General features: G+C 34.7%; 1 protein-coding gene across 1 annotated transcript in view; it reads left to right on the top strand.

The window, feature by feature from the left end:
• Positions 1-23,905, top strand: part of Csmd3 (CUB and Sushi multiple domains 3) — a 942,208-nt gene that overhangs the window by 766,806 nt on the left and 151,497 nt on the right. The window contains 4 exon segments of the mRNA XM_076912208.1: positions 10,173-10,286; positions 10,768-10,863; positions 12,387-12,590; positions 23,235-23,359. Of these exon segments, the coding sequence (XP_076768323.1) occupies positions 10,173-10,286; positions 10,768-10,863; positions 12,387-12,590; positions 23,235-23,359 (539 nt within the window).

The raw sequence follows: 23,905 nt of genomic DNA, 5'->3' as shown, positions 1-23,905 counted from the left end.
ATATTCAGGGGTGGCGCTCAGCTATAACACAGGTGTTACTAGTCTAAATTGTATATTTTGAGTAGCTTCTTTACTTGCTTATTACTGCAAATAGAAGTCATGTTAAGATATTCATCTTTTATTTGTTAATGAGCATGCATTCATTGTACATTTGAATTGTAGACCTGGTACTTTTAGAATTTGGTATGTGGAATATTTGGCGCTAATACCTAAGGTGATATCAAGCTTATGCAGGATATTTTAATAGGCTCCAGATCATTACTATCTGATATATATGACTCCCCTTCATGACAGTGATGAATAGGAACAAGCATCTTATCATGAGCTAATAGTTCACTTCTATTTTAGTACAATACATGCTGTGAGTTTCTGGGATCTGATATATAGGAATATAACTTTCCAAAATATTAATGAGTTTTAGTTTCTGTTATATTAATGAATGCAACTTCTATTCAAATTTTCCCACTCCCAGATGTCATTTGAAGCATAAGGAGCACATTGATTTCATTTGTAGCTGATTTTAAAAGTTATTCCTTTTTGATGCTTTTGAGAGAGAAAAAAAATGACATTTGTCCAGTTGACTTTATTCTATTTTAGTAATTTTACACACCAAAAATTCTATAACTATATGACATAAAAGAGCAGGACTAGGCTTATAACAGGTTTCAGCAAGTAAAGAAAGTTACCATAAAACCTAATAAATAACCTGAATTTGATTTCTGAGATCTATATGGTGGACCAAGAGAATCGACACCCCACAGATGGTACTCAGACAGCTACACAGATGCACATAAACACACCCATCCACCCCGACCCCACCATATACATCTTAAATACATGAACATAATTTAAAACAATTCTAATAAGAGGTTCAGGAATAGTAAATTTACTGACGTCAGCCAAATGAAATGTATGGGATTTGGGTCCATATTTGATCAAATTACAAACACACACACACACACACACACAAACACACACACACAAAACAAAACAAAAAAACCAAGTGTTTATTTTTAAAGAAAATAGGGAATTTAAGAATACTGATTTTAAAAGTTCTTTCTTTTTGATGCTTTTGAGAGAAAAAAACTGTAATAGTAAATTTTTATTGTTTTTAAAATTGAAGTTTTAATCAAATACATTGTAAATTACTTTTAAATGAGAAGCCTTTAAAATCTAGAGCTACTCAACTGAGCAATTTTTATAATAAGTAGTTTTCAAACACAGAGATCAGAGACTTTCTTGTATGTTACTTATGTAAAAGAAATCTCTTTGCATACATAGGACCACACAAGCTAGATGCACAAAGTATATGTAGAATAGCTCCCTGAAATAATAATCAAAATAAAAGTATGAGGCAAATTAAATATAAATCTAAGCAAGTTTTGCAGTAGTTTATGACATCAATAGTTGTTCTTATACATAGTCAAGTGATGTTCTAACTGCAAAGTGATTTACTTCTAAGTTTCAATTCTGGTAGTGTGGGTATATGTGTGTTATCATCCTTTGTGCATCAGTAAGTAAAGTTCGTGCTGAGCAAACAAGGTAGGGTGGAAAAATTTAAACAGAATCACAAAACAGCTGAGTGAGTAATAGAGTCATCATAGAAACCCCAGAACTTAATGACTATGTAGATTTTGTAAACAAAAGAACAGGTGTGTTGACAACTGAGGTAAGATCTATACATACCAGATTCTTTTCTATATGAAAGCATAATTTTTTTTTTTTTTGTAAAATGGAATTTCAATGTGTTTACAGCAAAGCAAAAAAAAAAAAAAAATGCCCTCCTATCATGTGTTTTTAACCAAAATAGAAACCTGAATATTACCATTTTCCTCTCCCACTTGAGAAGATGAAATAAAAAACCAAATGGACAGAGAAGTACATTGACCTTTTGAAATTGAAATTAAAATTAATCTTGGTTGAAATAGCTAGAAAACATATCTAATCCTCTCACTCCTGTCATTTGTTCTAAACATGCATGTTTAAAACACTAAGGCTGAGCCAGGCACATCAGACATCAAAGGTATTAATCAGAAATGTCAGATTGCATAAGCAGCAAACTCATCTGCAAGAATGAGTTATTAGAAATTACAGGCAATATTTATTACTCCATTCCAGATAGTGTTTGATTGTTTTGTATGTATCAGTTTATGGGGTTCACTTTTTTTTTTTTAAATGATCAAAGAAAACATTTATTCCAGGTTGGGTCTGAGTTCCTGGATTTTTTTTTTATTGGATATTTTATTTACATTTCAGATGTTATCCCCGTACCCTATTTCCCCACCCCACCCCACCCCCAGGAGCTCCCTATCCCATCCTTCCTCCTCCTGTTTCTATGAGGATGTGCCCCCACCCAATCACCACTCCCACCTCCCCACCCTCAAATTCTCCCCCACTGGGCATCCAGCCTTCATGGGACCAAGGATCTCCTTTTTCACCTATGCCAACAAGGCCATCCTCCCCTACATATACAGCTGAAGCCATGGGTTCCTCCCTATGTGTTCTCAGGCTGGTGGTTTAGACACTGGGGAGCTCTGGTTGGTTGGTATTGTTGCTCTCCTCATGGGGCCACAAACCCTTTCAGCTCCTTCAGTCTTCTCTCTAAATCCTCCATTGGGAACCCCATGATCAGTTCAGTGGTTAGCTGTGAGCATCTGCCTCTGAATATGTCAGACTCTGACAGACCTCTAAGGAGACAGCTTTATCAGGCTCCCATCAGCATGCACTTCCTGACTTCCACATCAGTGTCTACCTTTGGTGACTGCACATGGGATGGATATCCAGGTGGAATGGTCTCCAGAAGGCCCTTCCTTCAGTTTCTGTCCCACACTTTGTCTCCATATTTGCTCCCTTGAGTATTTTGTTACTCCTTCTAAGAAGGACCAAAGCACCCACACTTGGTCTTCCTTCTTCATGAGCTTCATGTAGTCTGTGAGTTTAATCTTGGGTATTTCAAGCTTCTGGGATAATATCCAATTATCAGTGAGTAATATTACCTGAGGATCCATCTATGCCACTCCTGAGCATATACCCAGAAGATGCTTCAACATATAACAAGGACATATGCTCCACTATGTTCATAGCAGCCTTATTAATAATAGCCAGAAGCTGGAAAGAACTCAGATGTTCTTCATCGAAGGAATGGATAAAAAAAAATGTGGTACATTTACACAATGGAGTATTACTCAGCTATTAAAAAGAATGAATTTGGGAAATTCTTAGGTAAATGGATGGAACTAGGAAATATAATCCTGAGTGAGGTAACCCAATCACAAAAGAACACACATGGGGTTAACTCTTTTAAGTCTCTGAGGCTGCATCATTTTATTAACTCTGGTTTACAGATGAGGAAACTGAACACAGAAAAGGTAATTGTCGTAGACAAGGTTTCTATTCCTTCACAAACATCATGACCAAAAAGCAAGTTGGGGAGGAAAGGGCTTATTCAGCTTACACTTCCACATTGCTGTTGATCACCAAAGGAAATCAGGACTGTAACTCAAACAGGTCAGGAAGCAGGAGCTGATGTAGAGGCCATGGAGGGATGTTACTTACTAGCTTGCTTCTGCCTTGCTCAGCTTGCTTTCTTATAGAACCCAAAACTACCAACCCAGGGATGGCACCACCGAAAAGGCCCCCCCTGCCTTGATCATTAATTGAGAAAATGCCTTATGGAGGCATTTCCTCAAAGAAGGCTTCTTTCCCTGTGATAACTCCAGCTTGTGTCAAGTTGACACAAAACCAGCCAATACAGTAATGAACTTTGTTCCTCCTGTTCGATTTATCCATATAAATCTAGAGGTTGATCCTAAAATTCTTCATAAGTCATCTTTATAGAATGCCCAAGATATTACTGATCTTTGAACATATCATTCTGTATGTGTTCATCTATAAGTACTGGGGACTTACAGTTTCTTTATCCTTTTCCGGCTGTGCTGGGGCATTGACCCTAGAGAGTCATACATAGTAAGCAAGAGTTCTACCATTAAGTTACACTATAATCCCAGTTGCACAGATTTATTTCACAGAGCAAAGCCTTGTCACTTTAGTGTCTTTGCTTCATAAATAATATGCCATATTCCATTTCCATTATTCACCTGATTTCTAAAACCTTGGTTCTCAGAGAGCCTGCTATTCTGTTCCTGCCTTGAAAATTATCAAAACTAGTTTTAAAGAAAGAAACCAGTACATTTCATTTCTCAGATATTTTAACCACTTCCTGTTTTCTACAGATGAGGCTGGGTTGCATCCTTTAATGATGCCTCAGCCAGATTTTGGACCTCTCTCTCTCTCTCTCTCTCTCTCTCTCTCTCTCTCTCTCTCTCTCTCTCCCTCCCTCCTTCCCTCCCCCTTCTCTTCCTCTTCTCATGCTACTATGATGTTCAGAACTACTTCCATTTGAAAAGGAAAAAGACAAAAAGTAGTGATGGAACCTTTCTTCATTTGCATAAATTTAATTTTCATGTTTAATTCAGTAACTAAGGTTCTGATCACTGAATAATAGCAATAATGTCCTTATTTATTTCATTAGCCTTATTTAGGGCTAATTAATTTTTAAATCAGTGAGACTCTTTGCATGTAGCTAGTTATTTTGATAACACAAAAATGGGATTTGAATTCAGAAAGTCTCTGCTTAGACAGCATTTAGAAAAAATATTTATTTTTTTAAGAGCAGTGTCTGTCAAGATGGCAGAGTGAGTAAGGGCCCCTGCTGCGAAGGAGAAATGCCATCCTTATCCAGAAGGGGAATATCAATTCCTGCAACTTGACTTATGGCTTCCATAAATGTGCCAACACACACACACACACACACACACACACACACACACATAACTGAAGAAATACAAATTATAGCAACATATTTGTAAAAATTGTTTGCCTGTTAGATAGAGAAATTAAGCTTGGATTAAAACACAAAGATGTATGGGAAGCAACAGCCAAGTAATGGGATGAGAATTGAAAGAAAAACACTCAAGTGAAAACCATAAGAAACTTCTAAATAGCCTGGCTGAACCATTTACATGTGTTACTGAAGAAATAAGATGAGCAAATACTACTGAGGTGACAGCAGGGTGTAAACGGTGATCAGATATTGATGGTAGGACAAGATAAACCAAATTGATTGATTTTTATTGAGATCAAGCTCTCCTTAGAGGATTCAGTGAGACTTGATTAAAGTTTGCCCATGAAGATGTTTGCCACTAAGAATGGAACATGGTAGCAATATCTCAAGGTAGAATTTAATGGAAAGATGTGCTTGAAATTTTTCTTTTCTCCTTTTGTGTCCTAAGCAAATGCACACTCCTGTGGTCAGTAGCCCATTTTATTGTATTGCATTAGACTCCAGGCAGCTCAGCAATGTTTACAGGCTGACGGCTGCTCTGTCCTGAGAATTCTGCACTTTAGCTATGCTAATTTCTTTCTGTCAATCCAAGCACTATGACAGCACTTATCAATTTGCATTTAGAGTGCTTTAATTAAACAGAACAGGCTAAGTCTCTGAAGTTCAATGAATCTGACTAGGAAAAATGCATTTGACGGGGTTTGCTGTTGAAAAAAAAACAACTATTCTGCATCTTGGATGATTTTCTTGACAAATTAAATGTTGCTTTAGTAGCAAAGAAGCTTTGGTATGTCTGATACATTTTGGCACAGCCTACACTTGCTGCTTAGGATGAGTATATGAACGAGAACATATACAAGTTGAGGGAAACATCCTGTCAAGAACATCTGGTCTCCAGGCTTGCACTGATTTTGAATGCTTTAACTACTATTTAAAAGAATTAAACAACAACAACATAAGAAACAGCAACAAAACAAAGCTACATTTCTTAAAGGCACCCGGGAGGTCTCATACCCCATATTCCCTATGGCAGGTTTTTGGAGGACATGCTTTGAAGATTGGCTTTAAAGGAGTAACACAGCGGCAATCTATGAGGAAAGATGTCCCGAAGTTTGCTGGAGCTGTTTGCTTTGTAATTAATCTAATCAGTGAATCTATTACCATTTCATAAGCAGAACAAAGGCCTGTTGCAATTTCATCAAGCAAATATTGTTAATGAGGCCTAAGGGCAGGAATCCTGTTTGTTTTAGTGACCCTTTCAACTTTAGCATTTAACTCACTCCCTATATATTATAGAATGGAATTAACCAAATCCAATTACATTCATATTTATTCTGGAGTAAAATCTCTGGAAAATAAGAGCTTTAAAGGAGGTTTACCTATCAAAATCTGTTATCTGTCAGCCTGTTTTACATATTCACTTTTTATCTTACTAGCATTTCTTCCCCCCCCCCCCCCTTTTTTTTGTTTTTAAGTAGTACCTGTAAAATCAGTTAAAGGAATTTTTAAAACAATATAGTTAAAATAGTACCATAAACATCTGTTAATTTTAAAATGGGAGAAAATTCCATGAAACCCTGTTCATTTTAAGAAGATGCTTGATGCTAGAAGCCTGATTTTACACTATGTAGCAAAAAGCTTCCCATCTTTAGAGGGGGAGAAAAGCAAGTTGCCTGTAAGTTCCAGTCACTTTTTTTTTTTCTTTCTGCTTGTATACCAAAAGACACCAAAGAGCTCCCTAATTAGCCCAGAGATTACAGAAAAGATAAGGAGTTCTAGGAATAAAGTAATGGCCCAGCCAATAGGCTGAGGCATCACTACACAGATCAGGTTTGAAAGGTATGATTTAAAAGGCGGAGTTTTTATATTTCCCAGAAATCAACATTAAAATTTTTATTTAACTCTCAAAGAGTGAGGAATATAGTAAAATATTACTGACGGTCCCAAACAGAATTAATATAATGGAAATATAAATGAGTGACAAGTCAATTGAAATATAGGAAATAGATAACAGAGATAGATAAAAATGAACTTATGCAGAGGAATAAATCAGGTCAATTTACACAACAGTGATTATAGCAATATACCCTACCTGTGTAAAAATGCATGACCCTGGTGTTTAAGACAACTTGTTTACCAAAAACAATATCCAGTAAATATAGCATACCATGTTAATGTATTAACTGTGTTTTTTCTTAATTAGTTTTAATCAGTCAATGACTGCTTTTGCTTTTTCAGAATGTTTTAGATGCAAATGTCAGAAGTCGGTTGTCTGCACATGTGAATACTAAGTGAATTGAGATATTTAGGAATGAAATGAGGTATTAAACCTTAGAACAGGCCTTTCATTCTTAAAATGGTAACTTATGGGCATATGGTGAAGTCATTCGAATCATAAGCTGACTGCATCTCTTATTCCCTGCAATGGTATTATACAAGACTTGACATGTCAAAAGACATTTATGGCAGAGGAATTCTTTAGGTTCTATCATTATATGAGTAACTACTGATTACTTGTAGATACTTTGGAAGGATGGCTTATTCTCAGCAGAGTAAACACTGGTGTCTATATCCTGTTGCAATGGAATGCCACACCCATGCTGCCATGGATGGCCTTGATGAAATTCAACAGTTTGCACAGCAGAAAGAGGCATGAACATGGGAAAGGGAACAAGGAAGAAAGTAATATTGACAGAGGAGGACGTAATCAGAATGAACCATATACATGTATGGTATTATCAAAAGTAAATAAAATAAAACCATCTGGATAAAAGTGGGGAGTTTGTTTCTGAGTATTAGTGTACTTCATGATTATTCTGACAATGTGTATGAAATCAGGTCCGGGTCAAAATTACTAATATTTTCTACTACAAATGGTTTATTAAGCACACCCTTTTTTCATTTTATCTCTGATATAATAATATCTTCTTCAACGAATTTTATAAACAGCAATTTTAATTTTAATTTAGAACTCTACATTAATGTAGAATTAGAATATTGCTAAAATGTTGCTTGCTCACTACCCTTGTGAAGAATCTCATTTGATTTTCTTCTTAACCATCTGGTGTCCTTTCAGAATTGTAGCAAATTTTAAGTGTTTATTACATGAGTGCTTGAACGAGTCGTCTCTAGATGCATTCTTAGCCAACTTAGATGAAACCTAAGATGATAGTGACTAGTGTTGTTGACAGATTTGCTCTTAGAATATTAAATTGATAAAATATTTTTATATAAAACTACTTTATTGAGAAAGGAGCTAAGAAAGGGCATAATTTTAATAGAAATAAAATGATTTATTTTTCTAATAATAAAACCTATAGTGCTTTACTTAGAAAGTGAGAGTTGTTCCTATTAAAATAAGCCAGATATTGAGGGACAAAGAAGTAAAAGTTATTGAACTTTAAGTTAAAGTAATTTCAAAATTTGTTATAGGAAAAAATGCATTACCATCGAAGAGTATTTCAACACAATGTATTTGAAATACCAGTGTTCTTGTGACAAAAAAATTTTTTTGTTTTGTTTTGTATTGTTCTTTTCCTTTTTTTTGGCCATTTTATAAGGCAGTGGGAAATATCTGTGTTATATTAGAACAAGTTAAAGCCACATTTAAAGATAATCATCCTAATGCATAAATTGAAATATATCCTTCATTTCTCTTTTTGGGATATTTTTGAAATATCCTGGATACAGAGCAAACTCAGTATCTTTTAAAGAAGTCTGAAGCCAGGTGGTGGTGGCACACCTTTAATCCAAGAACTTGAAAATCAGAGGCAGGCAGTTCCTCCTTCTCTTCCTCCTTCTCATGATCTTTTTGCTCCTGTTCTTACTTTTCTTTTTCCACCACCTCCTCCTCTCCCTTCTCTGCTTCATTTTCTTCTCCCTTTACAAAGAACTGGACTGGCATCATCAGCTTATTTCTTTCATACCAAAAAAAAAAAAAAAAAATGAGTATATCTAAGTTCACAATATACTGTCTACACCTGTGTTCCTAGGCCAAACTCAGCATGATGCAGGTGTAATGAGTGGTATAAAAAAATAACCATTAAAGGATGCCCATAACTTTGAATTTGAATTGTAGCAAATGAACTTGAAACACTAAAATGTTTCAAAATGAGCCGGGCGGTGGTGGCGCACGCCTTTAATCCCAGCACTTGGGAGGCAGAGGCAGGCAGATTTCTGAATTCGAGGCTCAGCCGGGTCTACAGAATGAGTTCCAGGACAGCCAGGATTACACAGAGAAACCCTGTCTCGAAAAACCAAAAAAAAAAAAAAAAAAAAAAAAAAAAAAAAAAAAAAAAAAAAAGTTTTAAAATGTACTTGTATTTATACCTCTCAATTATACTTGAGAAAAGATCATATGATTCTGAATACACGAAGTTACCTTGTTCATGTATCACTAGAATCAATGCATAATTGTTTAAGTCCATAGTTTTTCTATTCAATGCAAAATCCTAAAACTTTTTTATCATTACTCATTTTGTTCTTACATTTTTTTTTGTAACATAACATATGAATGATCTTCTGTTGTAGAACTCTTAGCTTCTGATTATAGGGATAGATTCTTGATGTGCATTTAAAACATGAATACAGATAAGTAAAATGGAAACAAAAATAACCAGCTTTCACAAAGTTCTTTGGCCAAGTATTTCAAAACTGTTTTTTTCCCATGGAAAAGTAATGTTTTGTGACAATATAAAATATTTTAGTTGCTGAGAAATCATAAATTATGTTCATATTATTGGAAGAATCATAATAAATGTTCAAGTGTCATTTTCACACAGTATAAACTAAACACTATATCTGAATAGAATCTTGCTGATAAATTTTTAAATCATACCTCTTGTCTATAATGGGATGACATTTTGAGAACAATCTTTTTAAAATCCCCTATATTAAAATTCTTCTTACCTAAAGGAGGAGAAAATGTTTTAAAAAGAGAGTCATAAAGTGAAATAAAACTAGTCAGAATAAAAAAAAATGTGAAAGTAGTTATGATAAATACTAAATGACAACAATCTCAAACTTTCTGATTAAATTAAATGTGATATTCCTTTTTTTCCTAAATATAGTCTTAAAATTTTACTGCCTTAAATCATGGTCATTGTTTTTGTGACCTGAAATACAGAATCCAGTTTGTACCAGAATCCAGTTTGCACTGATCCTCACTTATAGGTAGAAAATACAAAACAAAACATGCAGATGACTATTATATTGTAATACTTTGTTCTCTGTCTCCTCCTCTTTCTATTTTATTTTTGTTTGTTTGTTTTTCGTTTTTGTTTTTGGATGGTTGGTGATTGGTTTGCTTCTCCTGGTTCCTGTTGCTCAGTGGTGTTTGGCCAGTTTGTATTTTTCCAGACATCACTCCACGATGTTGTTGAGGTGTTTGATGGGCCAACTCAGCAGTCTCCTCTGTTATCTTCCCTCTCGGGATCCCATTCAGGTATCCTTTACTAGAACTGCCATTCATCAGCTATTGCTTAAAGACTGACTTTTGATTAGTATTTTGGAGAGAGTTGAGATCTATGTCATCCATGTTAGCAATACCATAAACTTTTTAAATTAAGAATAAAACCACAATTTAATAGTAATTAATGCGCTTGAGAGAAATTGAATTATTTTCTAGGATTGTAATAAAATAAATACAATACTTAATCACAGTCTGTGCTTTTTCATATGATATAAAATATTTAAGAATGAGACATATGTATTAAAATGTAATTGAAGCTTTCTTGTTAAAAAAAAAAAAAAGATTGCAATTGAAGCTGAACCCAAGGAAATATATTGCTAGCAGTAGGATATTTTAAAGTAATTTGATAGAACCTACTGTGACATTTTCAAATGACAGTGTAAAATGATATAGTTTGTTAGGTTTACTGAATGAAGATTATTTATGATATCTGAGTGTTTGTTTTGTTGAGTAGGAGAGTCACTTCCACTGAGTTCAGGTAATCAGATCACAATTCGATTCACTTCAGTTGGACCCATAACAGCTAAGGGATTTCACTTTGTTTATCAAGGTAAGTGACACTGTAGTCTAGAAACACACTAAGGAATGATGTCAATATCCATGCTGTGCTCAGTTGTTGACCAATATTATCCTCATAACTGTATAGGAAAGAGGAAAGTTTTTTTAAGTAGTTGTAAACTGATCCCTCCCCATGAATTCTTTCCCTGGAACACTGTTGCTTTGACCAACTTTTAAAAAGAATGCGTTGTTCCATCATCTTTCTCAATTTAAATGTCTAATTTTTCTTCTGTTCCAACATTTTGATTCCAAACATTCATGTAGTCCTTACGATTCTTGACTCTTCTTTTTTTTTTTTTAATTTTCCTCATAGTCCAGTACTTTAAATTAAACATATGCACATTTGTTGTAATTTATTTAGTTAAGGCAAACATTGCTCCATGTACACAATATGCTTTCTCATTCTTTCAGTAAAACTGAACTTCTGAACACTTACTAAATATTTTGCTTATTAAATATTAATTTTCCTGCTTTTTTTCTTGCCTTTTATGGACAATGGTTTGTCATTAAACGAAATCAAAACTCAATTGAGGCATTTTAAATCAATTGTATATGATCGTGTACTAGTTCTCAAAAGTACTTTGCACTTCCTTAATAAGAAATGTATAAACATTTGTGACACTCTATTCTTATTAAATTCCCTCATCTCATTTTTTTCCATTGGTTATGGCATAAGCTCTTTTATCATAGTATTTTCCCCTGTAACACAACCGTGGTACTGTGCATCCTCAAAGGCACTGAGTAAACTTATATGCATTTCCTCAAGTCATACCAGAGGGATTAATCTATTGGAATTCACCATGCCATTCTTTTGGACTGTTGTCAATCACTTTAATTACATTTGTATGTGTTTTAAAAAGAAAAAACATCCTGTTATCATTCTACTTTATTAAATCCAAAAAGGCACAATTGATGGGCATACAAATTCTAAAATCAGTCTCAAATTTGATTATACACGATTGATGAATTTAAAATAAATATTGTTGTTAATCTGTCTGACTTATATTCTACTTAACCTGACTGTAATTACTGACTTTAATAGAATCAACCATACTTTGATAATTAAGTTTGTAAACATGTTTGAAATAACTAATTAATCACAATAATAGCCAGTACAGAAGACAACTGGAATGTATTTCATGTATACTAAATTACTTTTTGTAGTTGGGAATCCAAACTTAAAAAAAATTATACATTCATTTTTGAACTGAAAATTGCAATAGCTAAATAAAATTACTTCATTTTATTGATAAGAATTTTATGAAACAAAAAAAAAGACGTTATTTAAAGGATCAAAGACAAAAATGTCTTAAATGCCTATTTTCACTTTAAATTACATTTTATTTTTATTACACTTAAAATTTTTAGATGTGTTAAAATTAGTAATTCTAATTACTAGAAAGAAAGAAGAAAAAACAAACCCAGAAGATTTCCTTGAGTCTCTTTAGGAAGTTACATTTTAAAATCTATACTTGTCTGATAACTATGAAATTAAATCACCTTATTTCTATGCAGCCGTTCCTAGAACAAGCTCTACACAGTGCAGTTCTGTGCCCGAGCCAAGATTCGGAAGAAGGATTGGCAATGACTTTGCAGTTGGTTCATTGGTCCTTTTTGAATGTAATCCAGGATACATTCTCCATGGCTCCAGAGCCATTAGGTGTGAGACTGTACCCAATTCTTTGGCGCAGTGGAATGATTCCTTACCTACATGCATTGGTGAGTGTATATGTTTATGTGCTCAGTGATTGTGCATAATTCTGGTTCATTTTTACTCAGATGAGGTCATAGTATTAAGTTCTTCTCCAATGTGTGATCCACATATTTCTTTTCCCATTCCCATGTCTGTATACACTTAGGATAATTTCTTTTTCTGAAAAACTTTTCAGTTTTACACAATGTCCTCTATACTTGCTATTGTTTCTTGTATTTTATGCATCATGTTTTTTGAACCAAAACATCTTTGCCTATCCCATCATCCTTAAATATTTCTTCTCTCAATTATTATTTTAAGACTCTGTCTCCATGTTTTTTTCTTTGTCTCTCTCTCTCTCCCCGTTTATGTATGTGTATGTGTATATTTCAGTTGTTATCAGCAGTATGCTGAGTCTTCATTGTAAAAATTTTATAATTGAAAATGTATTCCTTGATACTGACATGGTATTATTTTCTTATTTTTGGATGACTATTAATTTATAGTAATTTAATGCTATTAATTTTTATATGTTGATTTTGCATCTTGAAACTTTGATACTAACTTTCATTTATTAGTTTTACTAGTTCTTTAGTATTTTAATATAGGATCATATAATCTGCCATGACAATTTGATTTTTTCTATTCCAGTTTAATCTCATTTTTCTTTTTGTCATTGCTTTGTGTTTTCTTTTGTCATCATTCTACCTATGACTTGCCATGGCAAAAGTTGTAAAGATTTTTTTTCACAATCTTATGATTATTTAAATTACCTCTTTATTTAGTGTGATATTAAGTATTAAGTTACTTTTATATTATTATTTATACTATTACATTTATATATTCTACACTTGTATATAATATAAAATTATATTAATATAGTTTATATTATTAATATATATTTTATATTATATTAATTATATTACACTACATCACTTTATATATTATGGTGGGTTTCTTGTAAACCTAATTTGTTTGAGGTTTTCTTCATGTGTCAAATGACATGCATTTCTGCATGTATTAAATTGATTGTATGGTTTTTATCCTTGTTTCTGTTATTTTGCAATATTTCATTTACCTTTGTGAATGTTAAACTCTCTTTTTCTTCCATGAATGATGCAGTGAATAATCTCTTCAACATGCTGTTATATTGGGTTTGCTTTTTGTTGCTGTTGTGGTTGCTGTATAGTTTTGAATCTATATCTGCTGTTTAAAGGTTATTCAGTCTAATGCATTTTTAAAAGCTGTCAAAACATCTAAGACAGTCCTGGCTTTGCATATTAAACTGCATATTTAGAACATTAAACAAGTCTATTGAAAAGTTACTTTTAGATCTTGTTGGCAAATTAACCAAATCATTAATGATAGTCCTCATGATTTATAACAGAGCTCTTTAATTTTTTTCCTATAATAAGACTTTAACATTATTATAACAGTAATCAGTATAAAATTATTTGGAAGTACAGCAAAATTCATTTTTATTAGGTGATTCATGTAAACAAAAATAATTCTGTAAGAATAAGTCTGTAATGTTTGGAAGATCAATATCAAAATGCAAATAAAGTTAAATTAAAGCAACTCGAATTTTTAAAATAGACATTAAGAAGTTGTATTACTAAGATTTTTCTTCTTTATTTAAGACAATGAAGAATTCAAATATTACTTTATCTAGGGAAACACTTTCTTTTCTACCAAAACATGATACCAATAAGTTGTTTGCATTAAAAAAAAAAAAGAAAAGAAAAAAAACACAGGAGAGAAATAATATCTGATACAGAGAGAAAAAAAAACAGAAATGAAAACAACTTTTAACTAGAGGAAAAGTGTGAAACTACTATAGATTATCAAAATATAATTATTGTATTGTAATCTATTCTTGTTTAAAACTGAGCAGTATGGAGTCTTAGGATTGTAATGTTGGTTAGTCTTTTATTGCATGAGAATATCAAATTAAAGAAAAATTATTGTGTACATGTTTTCACAAATTTAAGTTGATATTTAGCCTTAATTCATTGATATAGGACTGTGGTATGGGAGAATGTTTTGCAGCAGGAGGCTATGGTGGAAAAAGCTACCCACCTCTTGTCATCTCGCAAGCATAAAATGAGATAATCTGTGGATAAGATGTTCCTTTTAGAGTCATGCCCTTCCTGCATGAACCACGTTTTTCAACTGCGTTCTTCCTCCTAATGGCTCATTTAGCTATGAATTTATCAGTGGACTGATTCACTGATGAAGTGAGTTTTTCCTTGACCCAATAACAACTAAATAACAATGCTATCTGTGGGCTAACCCTTCAGCAAATGAAGTCCTGGGGTGCAGGTATGGGAGATGTCATATTTAAACTTCATATGTAAACAATTGTAACTGTTTAAATATTTAATTGGTTAATAATAATGTATTTATAGGTGCTTAAGGGCAGCCTTTAAGAAATGATTAATATTAGCCCTCATAAATGATATTAACATTCTTATAACTACAGGCAGATGTCACGCCCTGCTATAGATGTGAAAGCATTGTAAGAAAATGGTGTCTATGAACCAGGAAAGAAACTTTCCATAGAGAAATAAATGTCTGGTGCTTAATAGATGTACAGGCTGTGGTGTTTTGTTTTAGAAACACAAATGGACTAAGTTAGAATCAGCAAAATTAATTAGATGCTGCTTACAAAGTCTAAAGATGGGCTGAGTAATGTGTCAAAGCTGGAAAGGTTGAGATACATGTTGGATGAACCTGCATTTCCATAAAGCACTTTAGAGAATATTCCTAGAGAATAATAGTGGTCATGAAGATACTATTCACCTAGACACAGACAGTAAAGCCTATTTTATATTTTACATCGAAATAAGGTACATATTACAGAATAATGAAGAGGAGGTTATTGTTATGATAAAGTCATGTATTTATATCATTTTGTAGAAAGTAGAACTTAGGAATAATGAAATTGATTTGAGTGTTTAGCAGAGGAAATATCTAAAGTATAGGAGGTATATACCAATTTGTTTGTCTTGACTGCATTAGTCAAAGTGTGACTCCTAAAGCATTTAATAGTAGAATTGTTATTCAGATTTGGTGGTTGCACCTGCAGTCCCAAGTACCCAGGAAGTGAAGACAACAAAGTTGAACCTACAAGTTTGAGACCTGTATGGAAACTACTGGAAGACTCTGTTTTAAAAAAAATTATATAAATAAATAAATGTATTAATGAAATGTACAACACAACTTAAAGTTCAGAAATGTCTGTCCGTAAAGTGGAAATAAGACCAGGGTTATTCGGAGACAACTTTAAGAGTAGATAAAAGAATGTTTGATAAGACTACTATTTTAACAGAAACTATGAGGGTGGAGTTAACAAGATAATGATGAGGTTAGTCAGATATAATAACAAAAACCAGGACCAATTATCCAGATATTAGAAGAATTAGGGAGAATTTATTTTAGAAATCATCAAGGGATATTCCCTGCCTCATCCTTCTATACTGTAAAGTTCAGGGGTACCAGATTTCAAAGGAGGGATCTCTCTGATGTCTCCTATCATTTCACAATTCAAGCTCTGCTGTGCACTATGTCACTCAGATATGGTTCCAGCTGATCACACATGCTATTCCACAACAAGATAATTGTATTCTAATTGCTTCCACATAGAAATAAGTGATATTTTGAAGAATAGCTCTGCACAGGAAGAGAGCTGCCAAGAAAGCCTACACAGAACCCCTCAAATGAACAAAAGTCCAGTGCAGCTGTATCGGTGGAGCTATACCTACTACTCCACACAAGGAAATTCACTGGTTTGAATTTTTTGGGCCACTAAGAACAGCATTCTTGTAACTTCATCCTATGCGAACAATGCCATGACCTATGTCAAGAAAAACAGTAACACAAAGTGTTATCCTACATTCAGGCTAGAGGATAATATTATCAGACCTAGAACAGAGGCATGATTCTGACCTCCCAACACACTAGGTCTTAGCTAAATTTCTCAAAAAACCAACCCTAAATAAATAAATAAACAAATAAAGGATGGTGAAGACGGAATACTTTGACACTCCATTATGAAACTGAGAGTACCAGTTTTCATGTGTGAATGAAAGTCTTAAGCTAGTATATTAAAGGGGACAGCTAGGAGTTGCAATGATGGCAGTCAGTCTTAGAACATGATCTCACTGACCTTTATCTCAGTATCATCAGGCAGGCAGGCCTTGTGGTGCTTTCCTTACTCCTAGCATACAATAAGTGGAGGGATGAAGATGTAAAAGTTCAAGGTCGTCCATGGCTAACCAGTTCCTGGACAGAATGGGCTACATGAAAACCTGTCTCAACAAACCACAAGCAAACAACCTTCTAGCTGGTTCTAGATGTATCTCTTCTATATTATAAACATACATGTGGATCTCATAAACAGGACTGCCTCTTAGGTGCTAAACACTGTCCCCAAGACTACTTTCCAGTCTGATGACTTTCAAACACCATAATTTGGCATCTCAAAGCACTATCATTCAATAGAAGTAATGGGATTTCTGGAAATACAACTCTGAGGTAGGGTTTCTTTTCTACCATTGTGCAGTAACAACATCAGAGATGATCCTTAAGCTAGGAGTATGGCTCGAATCACTTGCAAGAAGCATTCGCTCTGGTGCTTATGTTAATACATCTGTAGTTTGAAACTTTTAATATTTATAAAAATATTATTTATAGGTAAAACACAAAAATCTACTTATATGAAAGGATGGAGAAAACTGTTACCAGGTGAGATGTAAACAACAGGAATCTTGCACAAAGCTAAAATTTAAAGAATTTATAGGCAAATTACCACAAAATATGAACATTTTGATAAAAACTGAAATTATAAAACATGTAAAACTGAATAATAAAAGTTAGACTGGAAACAGAGCTTTTATCCTCAAAGTTGACCCTGTTACATTTCATTGTTCTTATAATTTTCAGTCTTAAGCCCCAAGGCTGTCTTGTGCAGAGACTCAGAGATTCAAATAACCCCCTGCAGTCACTAATAGCTTTGACAATACAAGGCTTTAGGTAGCAGGACTTCAGTCAGTGGGAGATCTCTTTTTGAAAAGACCCTGAAGCTACCATATACAACCCTTAGGGGAAAAGTCTTTAATTAGCTACTTATCCCATCCCTGTTATTCAGGTGCCCTCTAGACCCAGAAATGAGGTTCCTTGAAGGGTCCCCATGGTAATGACATCATCTATCTATTTATCTATTTCATTTTTATTAGAGTGCAAAATTTATGAAGGTGTGTGTGTTTTTGTGTGTTTGCACATACTTTTTAAGATGACCTGAACCCTATTTCTTTATTAGCTTATTCATACAGTCAAGACAGATTCATTAAATATAGTGTGAAATAGCAATTATAAATATTTATATGAAATATAATTTTTAATTCTGAAATCGGCACTGGTAGTAAAATTCTGACAGAGGCACACATAAGCAAAGGAACCATCTCTAGTATGCTTAGAGATGTTCCAGACACAGAGGGGACAAACATAGGGATCCTTGAAGGCCATTTTGAGTGCAAATTCAATACTATTGGGAGTCACTGTGTGGAATGTTAAGTGATCTTAGTATGTTTCTGAAAAATCACTTCTAGTCAAAGATCAGAGTCGAAGTCATAAGACTAAGTGTGCATCTATCTTTGTAGAGAAGAAAGAAAGGGAAGGCAATTTATATCATAAGATCAGAGCCAAGATGGTATTTACTAAGAATCAGGATTTTTATTTACTTATTTATTGAATGTGTGTGTACACGCAAGTGGGCTCACACATGTGTACATGTGTCAGTGCAGGTTCATACTGCTTTTAACCTCCCTTTTTTTGTTGTTTTTAAAGATTTTTTTTTTTTTTATGTGTGTGAGTACACTGTAGCTGTCTTCAGACACAACCAGAAGAGAGCATCCGTTCTTATTACAGATGGTTGTGAGCCACCATGTGGTTTCTGGGAATTGAACTCAGGACCTCTGGAAGAACAGTCAGTACTCTTAACTGCTGAGCCATCTCACCAGACCTGCTTTCTAGCTCCTTGAAGCTTGCTCTCTTTTGTTCCTGCTTTGCACACTCCAGGCCATCGAGAGTCTGACTTCTGTTTGTCCCATGTCCTGCTAAGAAAATGCTAAGACTGCAGATGCAGGCCATCATTTTCAAAAATTATTATTTTTTACAACCTGACTGCAGTTTCCCCTTCGTTTTCCCACCCTCTCCATGCAGTTCCCCCCTTGCCCAGCCGCACATCTACTACTGTTTTTTTTTTTTTTTTTTCCAGAAAAGGGCAGGGCTCCCATGGCTATCAACCCAACATGGAATATTAATTTGTAGTAAGAATAGGTACATTTCCTCATATTAAGACTGGACAAGTGTTACTGGAATTTCCAACCCTAATAAGCCCGTATAAAAAACACACAATCTAGATATAATTATAGTCTATATGCCTAGATTGGATAGATCTATCATTATACTAACTTACTCCCCAGCTATAAGACCCCTTGCTACTCTAGGTTCTCCCCTCTATGCAGTTCTGTTCCATTGCAGCTTCTCTCTCTCTCTCTCTCTCTCTCTCTCATTCTTTCTCTCTCTCTTTCTCTCTCATTCTCTTTTCTCTGTCTTTCTCTCTCTCTCTCAGTCCTCTCCTACCTGTCCACAACTCTAGAGCCTTCAATACCACATTTCCCTTCCACTGCCCAACCACAGGTTCTAGTCTTTTACTGACCAGGTAAAATGGGAGAAGGTTCACATGATATTGTAGAGTGAAAAATTATAAAGGCCATTTAATGAAATATGTGTAAATTTTTTCGACTTAGACCTTGGGTAGAAAAGCACCTGCCAGCAGGTTTGGGTCCATCTAATTAGTTACAGAGGAGGGGGAGTTACAGGACAAAGGCCTGTTAAGAACATCCCAGAAACTGACTGGCCAAGAGAGGAACTACACCCTGCCCCCATGGTACGGCCTACTAGTGTTCAAAAAAAACAAACAAACAAACAAAAAAAACCGTAAAACAACCAATCCTGTGCACCCGCGCGCGAAAGTCATATATAAGCGCTAGACCACTGAGCCACGAGGTCAGTCTCTCTATCCCCTATGTGAGATATGGGGATATGGGCTGGCCCAGAGCTCTGATTTAATAAACCACCTCATGTGCTTTACAGCAAGACGGTCTCTTGTGTGTCCTTTGGGTGCGTGCTATCCTGTGACTTAAGTGGACCCCCTTTCTGGGGAGTCCCGGACCTTTCAATATCACCTGAGTACATGATGTTTGTTGGGGGCAAACCCTCTTGAGGAACCAGTATTAACATCAGAAACAAAGACCATCAGGCCAACCCAATACAAACAAGTCAACCCTGTAGGATAAAAAGGGTCCAAAAAGAAGACAAAAGCGTTAGAGATATAGCTCCTGCTCCCAATGTTAGGAGTCCTACAAGAACACAAAAATATACAAATATATATATTTTCAGGTAGCCAAGGTCACACCCATGTAAGCTCCCTGGTTTTTGGCTCAGTTTCTGTGAGCCCCATATGAGTCCAAGTTAGTTGATTTTGTAGATTTCTTTTTGGTGTCCTTGACCCCTCTCGTTCCTAAAATCTTCCTCCCCCTCTTCTGTAGGATTCTTTGAGCTCCACCTAATGTTTGGCTGTGGGTCTCTGCATTTGTTTTCCTCACTTGGTGGTTGAAGCCTCTCTGATGACACTCTATAAATATAGCAGAATATCATTAGCAGTCATTTCGTGGACTTTTGCTGTTGTTTTTGTCTTGTTTGGTTTTGTTTTTATAAGTCATGTTTGGTTTTACCCCAGGTCCCTGTACTATCCAGCCTTTGAGTCCTGGATCTCGAAGCAGTCTCAGGGCTGGTTTCTGTCTAGTGGCATAGGTCTCAAGCTGGACCAGGAATTGGTTGGCCAATCTCACAATTTTTGCAGCCTCTACTATGTCCTGCCTACAAGATGTACTGTACCACCTTTATTTTAAATGGGGTTCTACAGACTGAACTCGGTCATCTGTCCTTTTCACTGGGACATTTTTTTTTCTGGCTGAGAAACACCTTTAGTCCAAACATATATTTTAAGAGAGAGTTACAGCATTTGTTGAGAGACAGAAATTGGATAGAAGTATAAAATGCAAGAGTAAGAAAGAGAAATCGGGATGAGTCTTAGTTTTATGACCTAAGAATATGGTGGGTGAGTGGTGGGAACATGAGTTGCTTGGAGGAAAGAACAGCTGAGGTGTTGTTTGTATATTTGAATTTTGAAATGCTGACTGGAAAATGTCCATGTTAGGGGAGGAGTTATGGCTAGAAGCAAACACTTAGCGTTTCCAAAAGATATGGATATAAATGTCATTACTGAGGGATGGTGATTAATTAGAAAGAGAATGGCTGAAGAAATGCAGTGTATTTATGTGGAAGATTAAGGTATGGAGATTGTTTTTTTTTCCGTGTCATTTTATAATTTTAGAAGGATCATTTTGACAGAAACTTGGGAGTATGTATTATATATAAATTATGCAGGGAAGCCAGTGCTATGATGAATGTAATATGTCAGACAAAGAAAATGAGAATAGTATAAAGATATAAGAAAAGAAATGTAGTGTTTTAATTCATCTGAGGAACAGAATGAACTTTGTGGGCCATTTTCCCCATCATTTATTATCTATCTATCTATCTATCTATCTATCACTTATTTATTTAATTAATTTCAGAGAAAATATTTATTTTATGATTCTTTGTTTAATCCTTTCAGGATATTTTTGAGACCTGTGTAAGTGTTGTTTATATTCTTAAAGGTGCAAAATACTCTCTGACCAATTTAATTGACGTGCTTAATGCTGAAAATGTAGCATAGGAAAACAACAGATGGCATCTGAACATAAGCTCAGTGGTTAAGAATGCTTGCTGATCTGACAGAAGAGGGACCCGTCCACAAACAACTGCAACTCCAGTTTCACAGGATTTGACACTGTCTACTGGAATCCTGAGGGCATCCACACAAAAGTGTGTGCCCACACAAACATAAAATAAAATAATTAAAAGAAACAACAATGGCTTTAAAATATTGCCACTCAGTTAATATTTTCGTAGTACTACTATTTTTGAGCAAGTACATTGGATTTTTTTTTCATTTAACGTGAGAAGTATCACCAAACTGTGATTCATTTATATAAAATTGTTTTTAAATGTGTGTATTAAGGCAAGATGACCAATAGGTACAAATATTTGTTTACAAGCAAAAGAACCTTCCTTTGAATCCCAGCCCCTACCTCATATAAAAGTTTGTATATTCTTATAACCTAGGTAGGTGCTTAGAGAACAGAGACAGCTTGGTGACAGACAGCATAGTGTCAGAATCACAGAGAGAGAGAGAGAGAGAGAGAGAGAGAGAGAGAGAGAGAGAGAGAGAGAGAGAGAGAGAAGAGAAGAGGGAGAAAGGGAGGGAGGGAGGGAGGGAGGGAGAGAGAGAAAGAGACAGGAGGGAGAAAGGGAGGGATGGAGGGGAGGGAGAGAGAAAGATATGCTGTTTCAAAGGTATGAGGCAGAGAAAAAGAGAGAGGAGAGGAGAGAGGAAGGAAGGAGAGAGAGAGAGGGGCAGGGATATTCCAAAACATACTCATATCTCCCCCTCCCCCTGTGTCTTTTACTTTTTATTCTCTGTGTCTACATCTCTGTCTGTGTGTCTCTTCTCCTTGTCAATTATTTATCATATTTTAATCAATGGACTTGGTTTTTTTATGTAAGTAAACTATGAATTTTCTCAAAAATATTTTGTAATCAGTAGTGTTTCCATTTTGTGGATTGAGACATTTATATTCCAAAGAATTTGAAGACCATTTTCCAAGGCACCAAAGATTCATGAGTTATGAATTAGACAATGCTCAGAATCTGAAATATGTCAGTCATGACATGAACCTTCATCTAGTACACTCTGAATGTGCCTGGATCCTCAAATTCAGTGTAGACTTAAGAGGAAGAATATAGAACATATTGTTCTTTCTACTGGGAGATAAGCTGATAATAACCACATGAAATCTCTTCCTCCCACAGAGCAACATGGACTTTGGACCTAAATCTAGGAGGCAAATTCTAGGTTCATCCCTTATTGTGAAATCTTTTGACCTCTAATGACTCTGTTTCCTCAGTTAATGCATGAAGAAGTAAAGTTTTTATAGTCTGTTTGGACTGTTGGAGACTTAAATACATTTAAATTCAACAGTTATTATTCTTGTCATATGGAGTGAATTAAGTGAATGTTTTCATTGTAATTACTACCAAGATCAATATTAGATTTTAAAAGATCTCATTACCCCTGAACCCCAAGAATAATAAAGGACATGCCAAATAACAGTAAATGAAAAACTTCTCTATTTGTATATAAGCATTGACCTACCTTATTTTATGTTTTATTTTCTGTGTGCGAAGAATACTATCAATTAAGTTTTAAAGATTATAACATATATGATAGTTATAGCTGTATGACTTTAATTATTCATTTTTGAATGCTATATAATTAATTTCTGTAGGTATTTTTGTGGTATGTTTGAGTCTTAAAACATAGTATGATGTGATTTTGTTTACAAGACTCTTCTGTATTGGAGACTTTTGTCTGACCTTTGTCTTCTTGTAATCCTTTTCAGTGGAATTAACTAGCTTTCATGCTGCTTAACTTTCAGTGCCTTGTGGGGGAATTTTAACTAAGCGCAAAGGGACTATTTTGTCTCCTGGATATCCTGAGCCTTATGACAACAATTTGAATTGTGTTTGGAAGATCACAGTGCCAGAGGGAGCTGGCATTCAAGTAAGGATATTTATTTACTTTGTCTTATTTTTTTCATTTTGTATTTGGAATTAATATTTTCAGCACTGACAGATACATATTATTTCTTAATGTTCAGCAAATAGTTGGATTGATAAAAGTTTAATAGAAATATATTTACGATTAATAATTTTACCCGAAAGCACAACAAAACTCCAGTTTTCAAGAAGATAATGACAAAAAAACAAACCAAATTCTTCTACTACACATAATAGAATCTTGAGATAAGGAGCTCAAGGGTTTTGTGTATCAGAGATCCAATAGAGTATACTCTGGCCCAGCTTATGCCCATCAAAAGCCAGGCAAGTCTAGGGTAAAGATGAATTCTCCTCAGACACATCTCCAGTAACTTATTTCAAGTAGAATCCATCTCCTAAAGTTTCATATCTCTGAATAGCCCAATGACTTATAAGTAATCAGTTGAAGAGGTCAGAGCCCTCAAGATGCAATCACCTCTTAAATGAACTGATTTGGAACACTGCTGTCTAAGAGTAAGTTTTCAGAATAAGGCATTGTGAGGACTATCTA

Source organism: Arvicanthis niloticus, chromosome 13, assembly GCF_011762505.2.
Source record: "Arvicanthis niloticus isolate mArvNil1 chromosome 13, mArvNil1.pat.X, whole genome shotgun sequence".
Classification (NCBI taxonomy): Eukaryota; Metazoa; Chordata; class Mammalia; order Rodentia; family Muridae; genus Arvicanthis; species Arvicanthis niloticus.
This window is presented reverse-complemented; position numbering and strand designations above follow the sequence as displayed.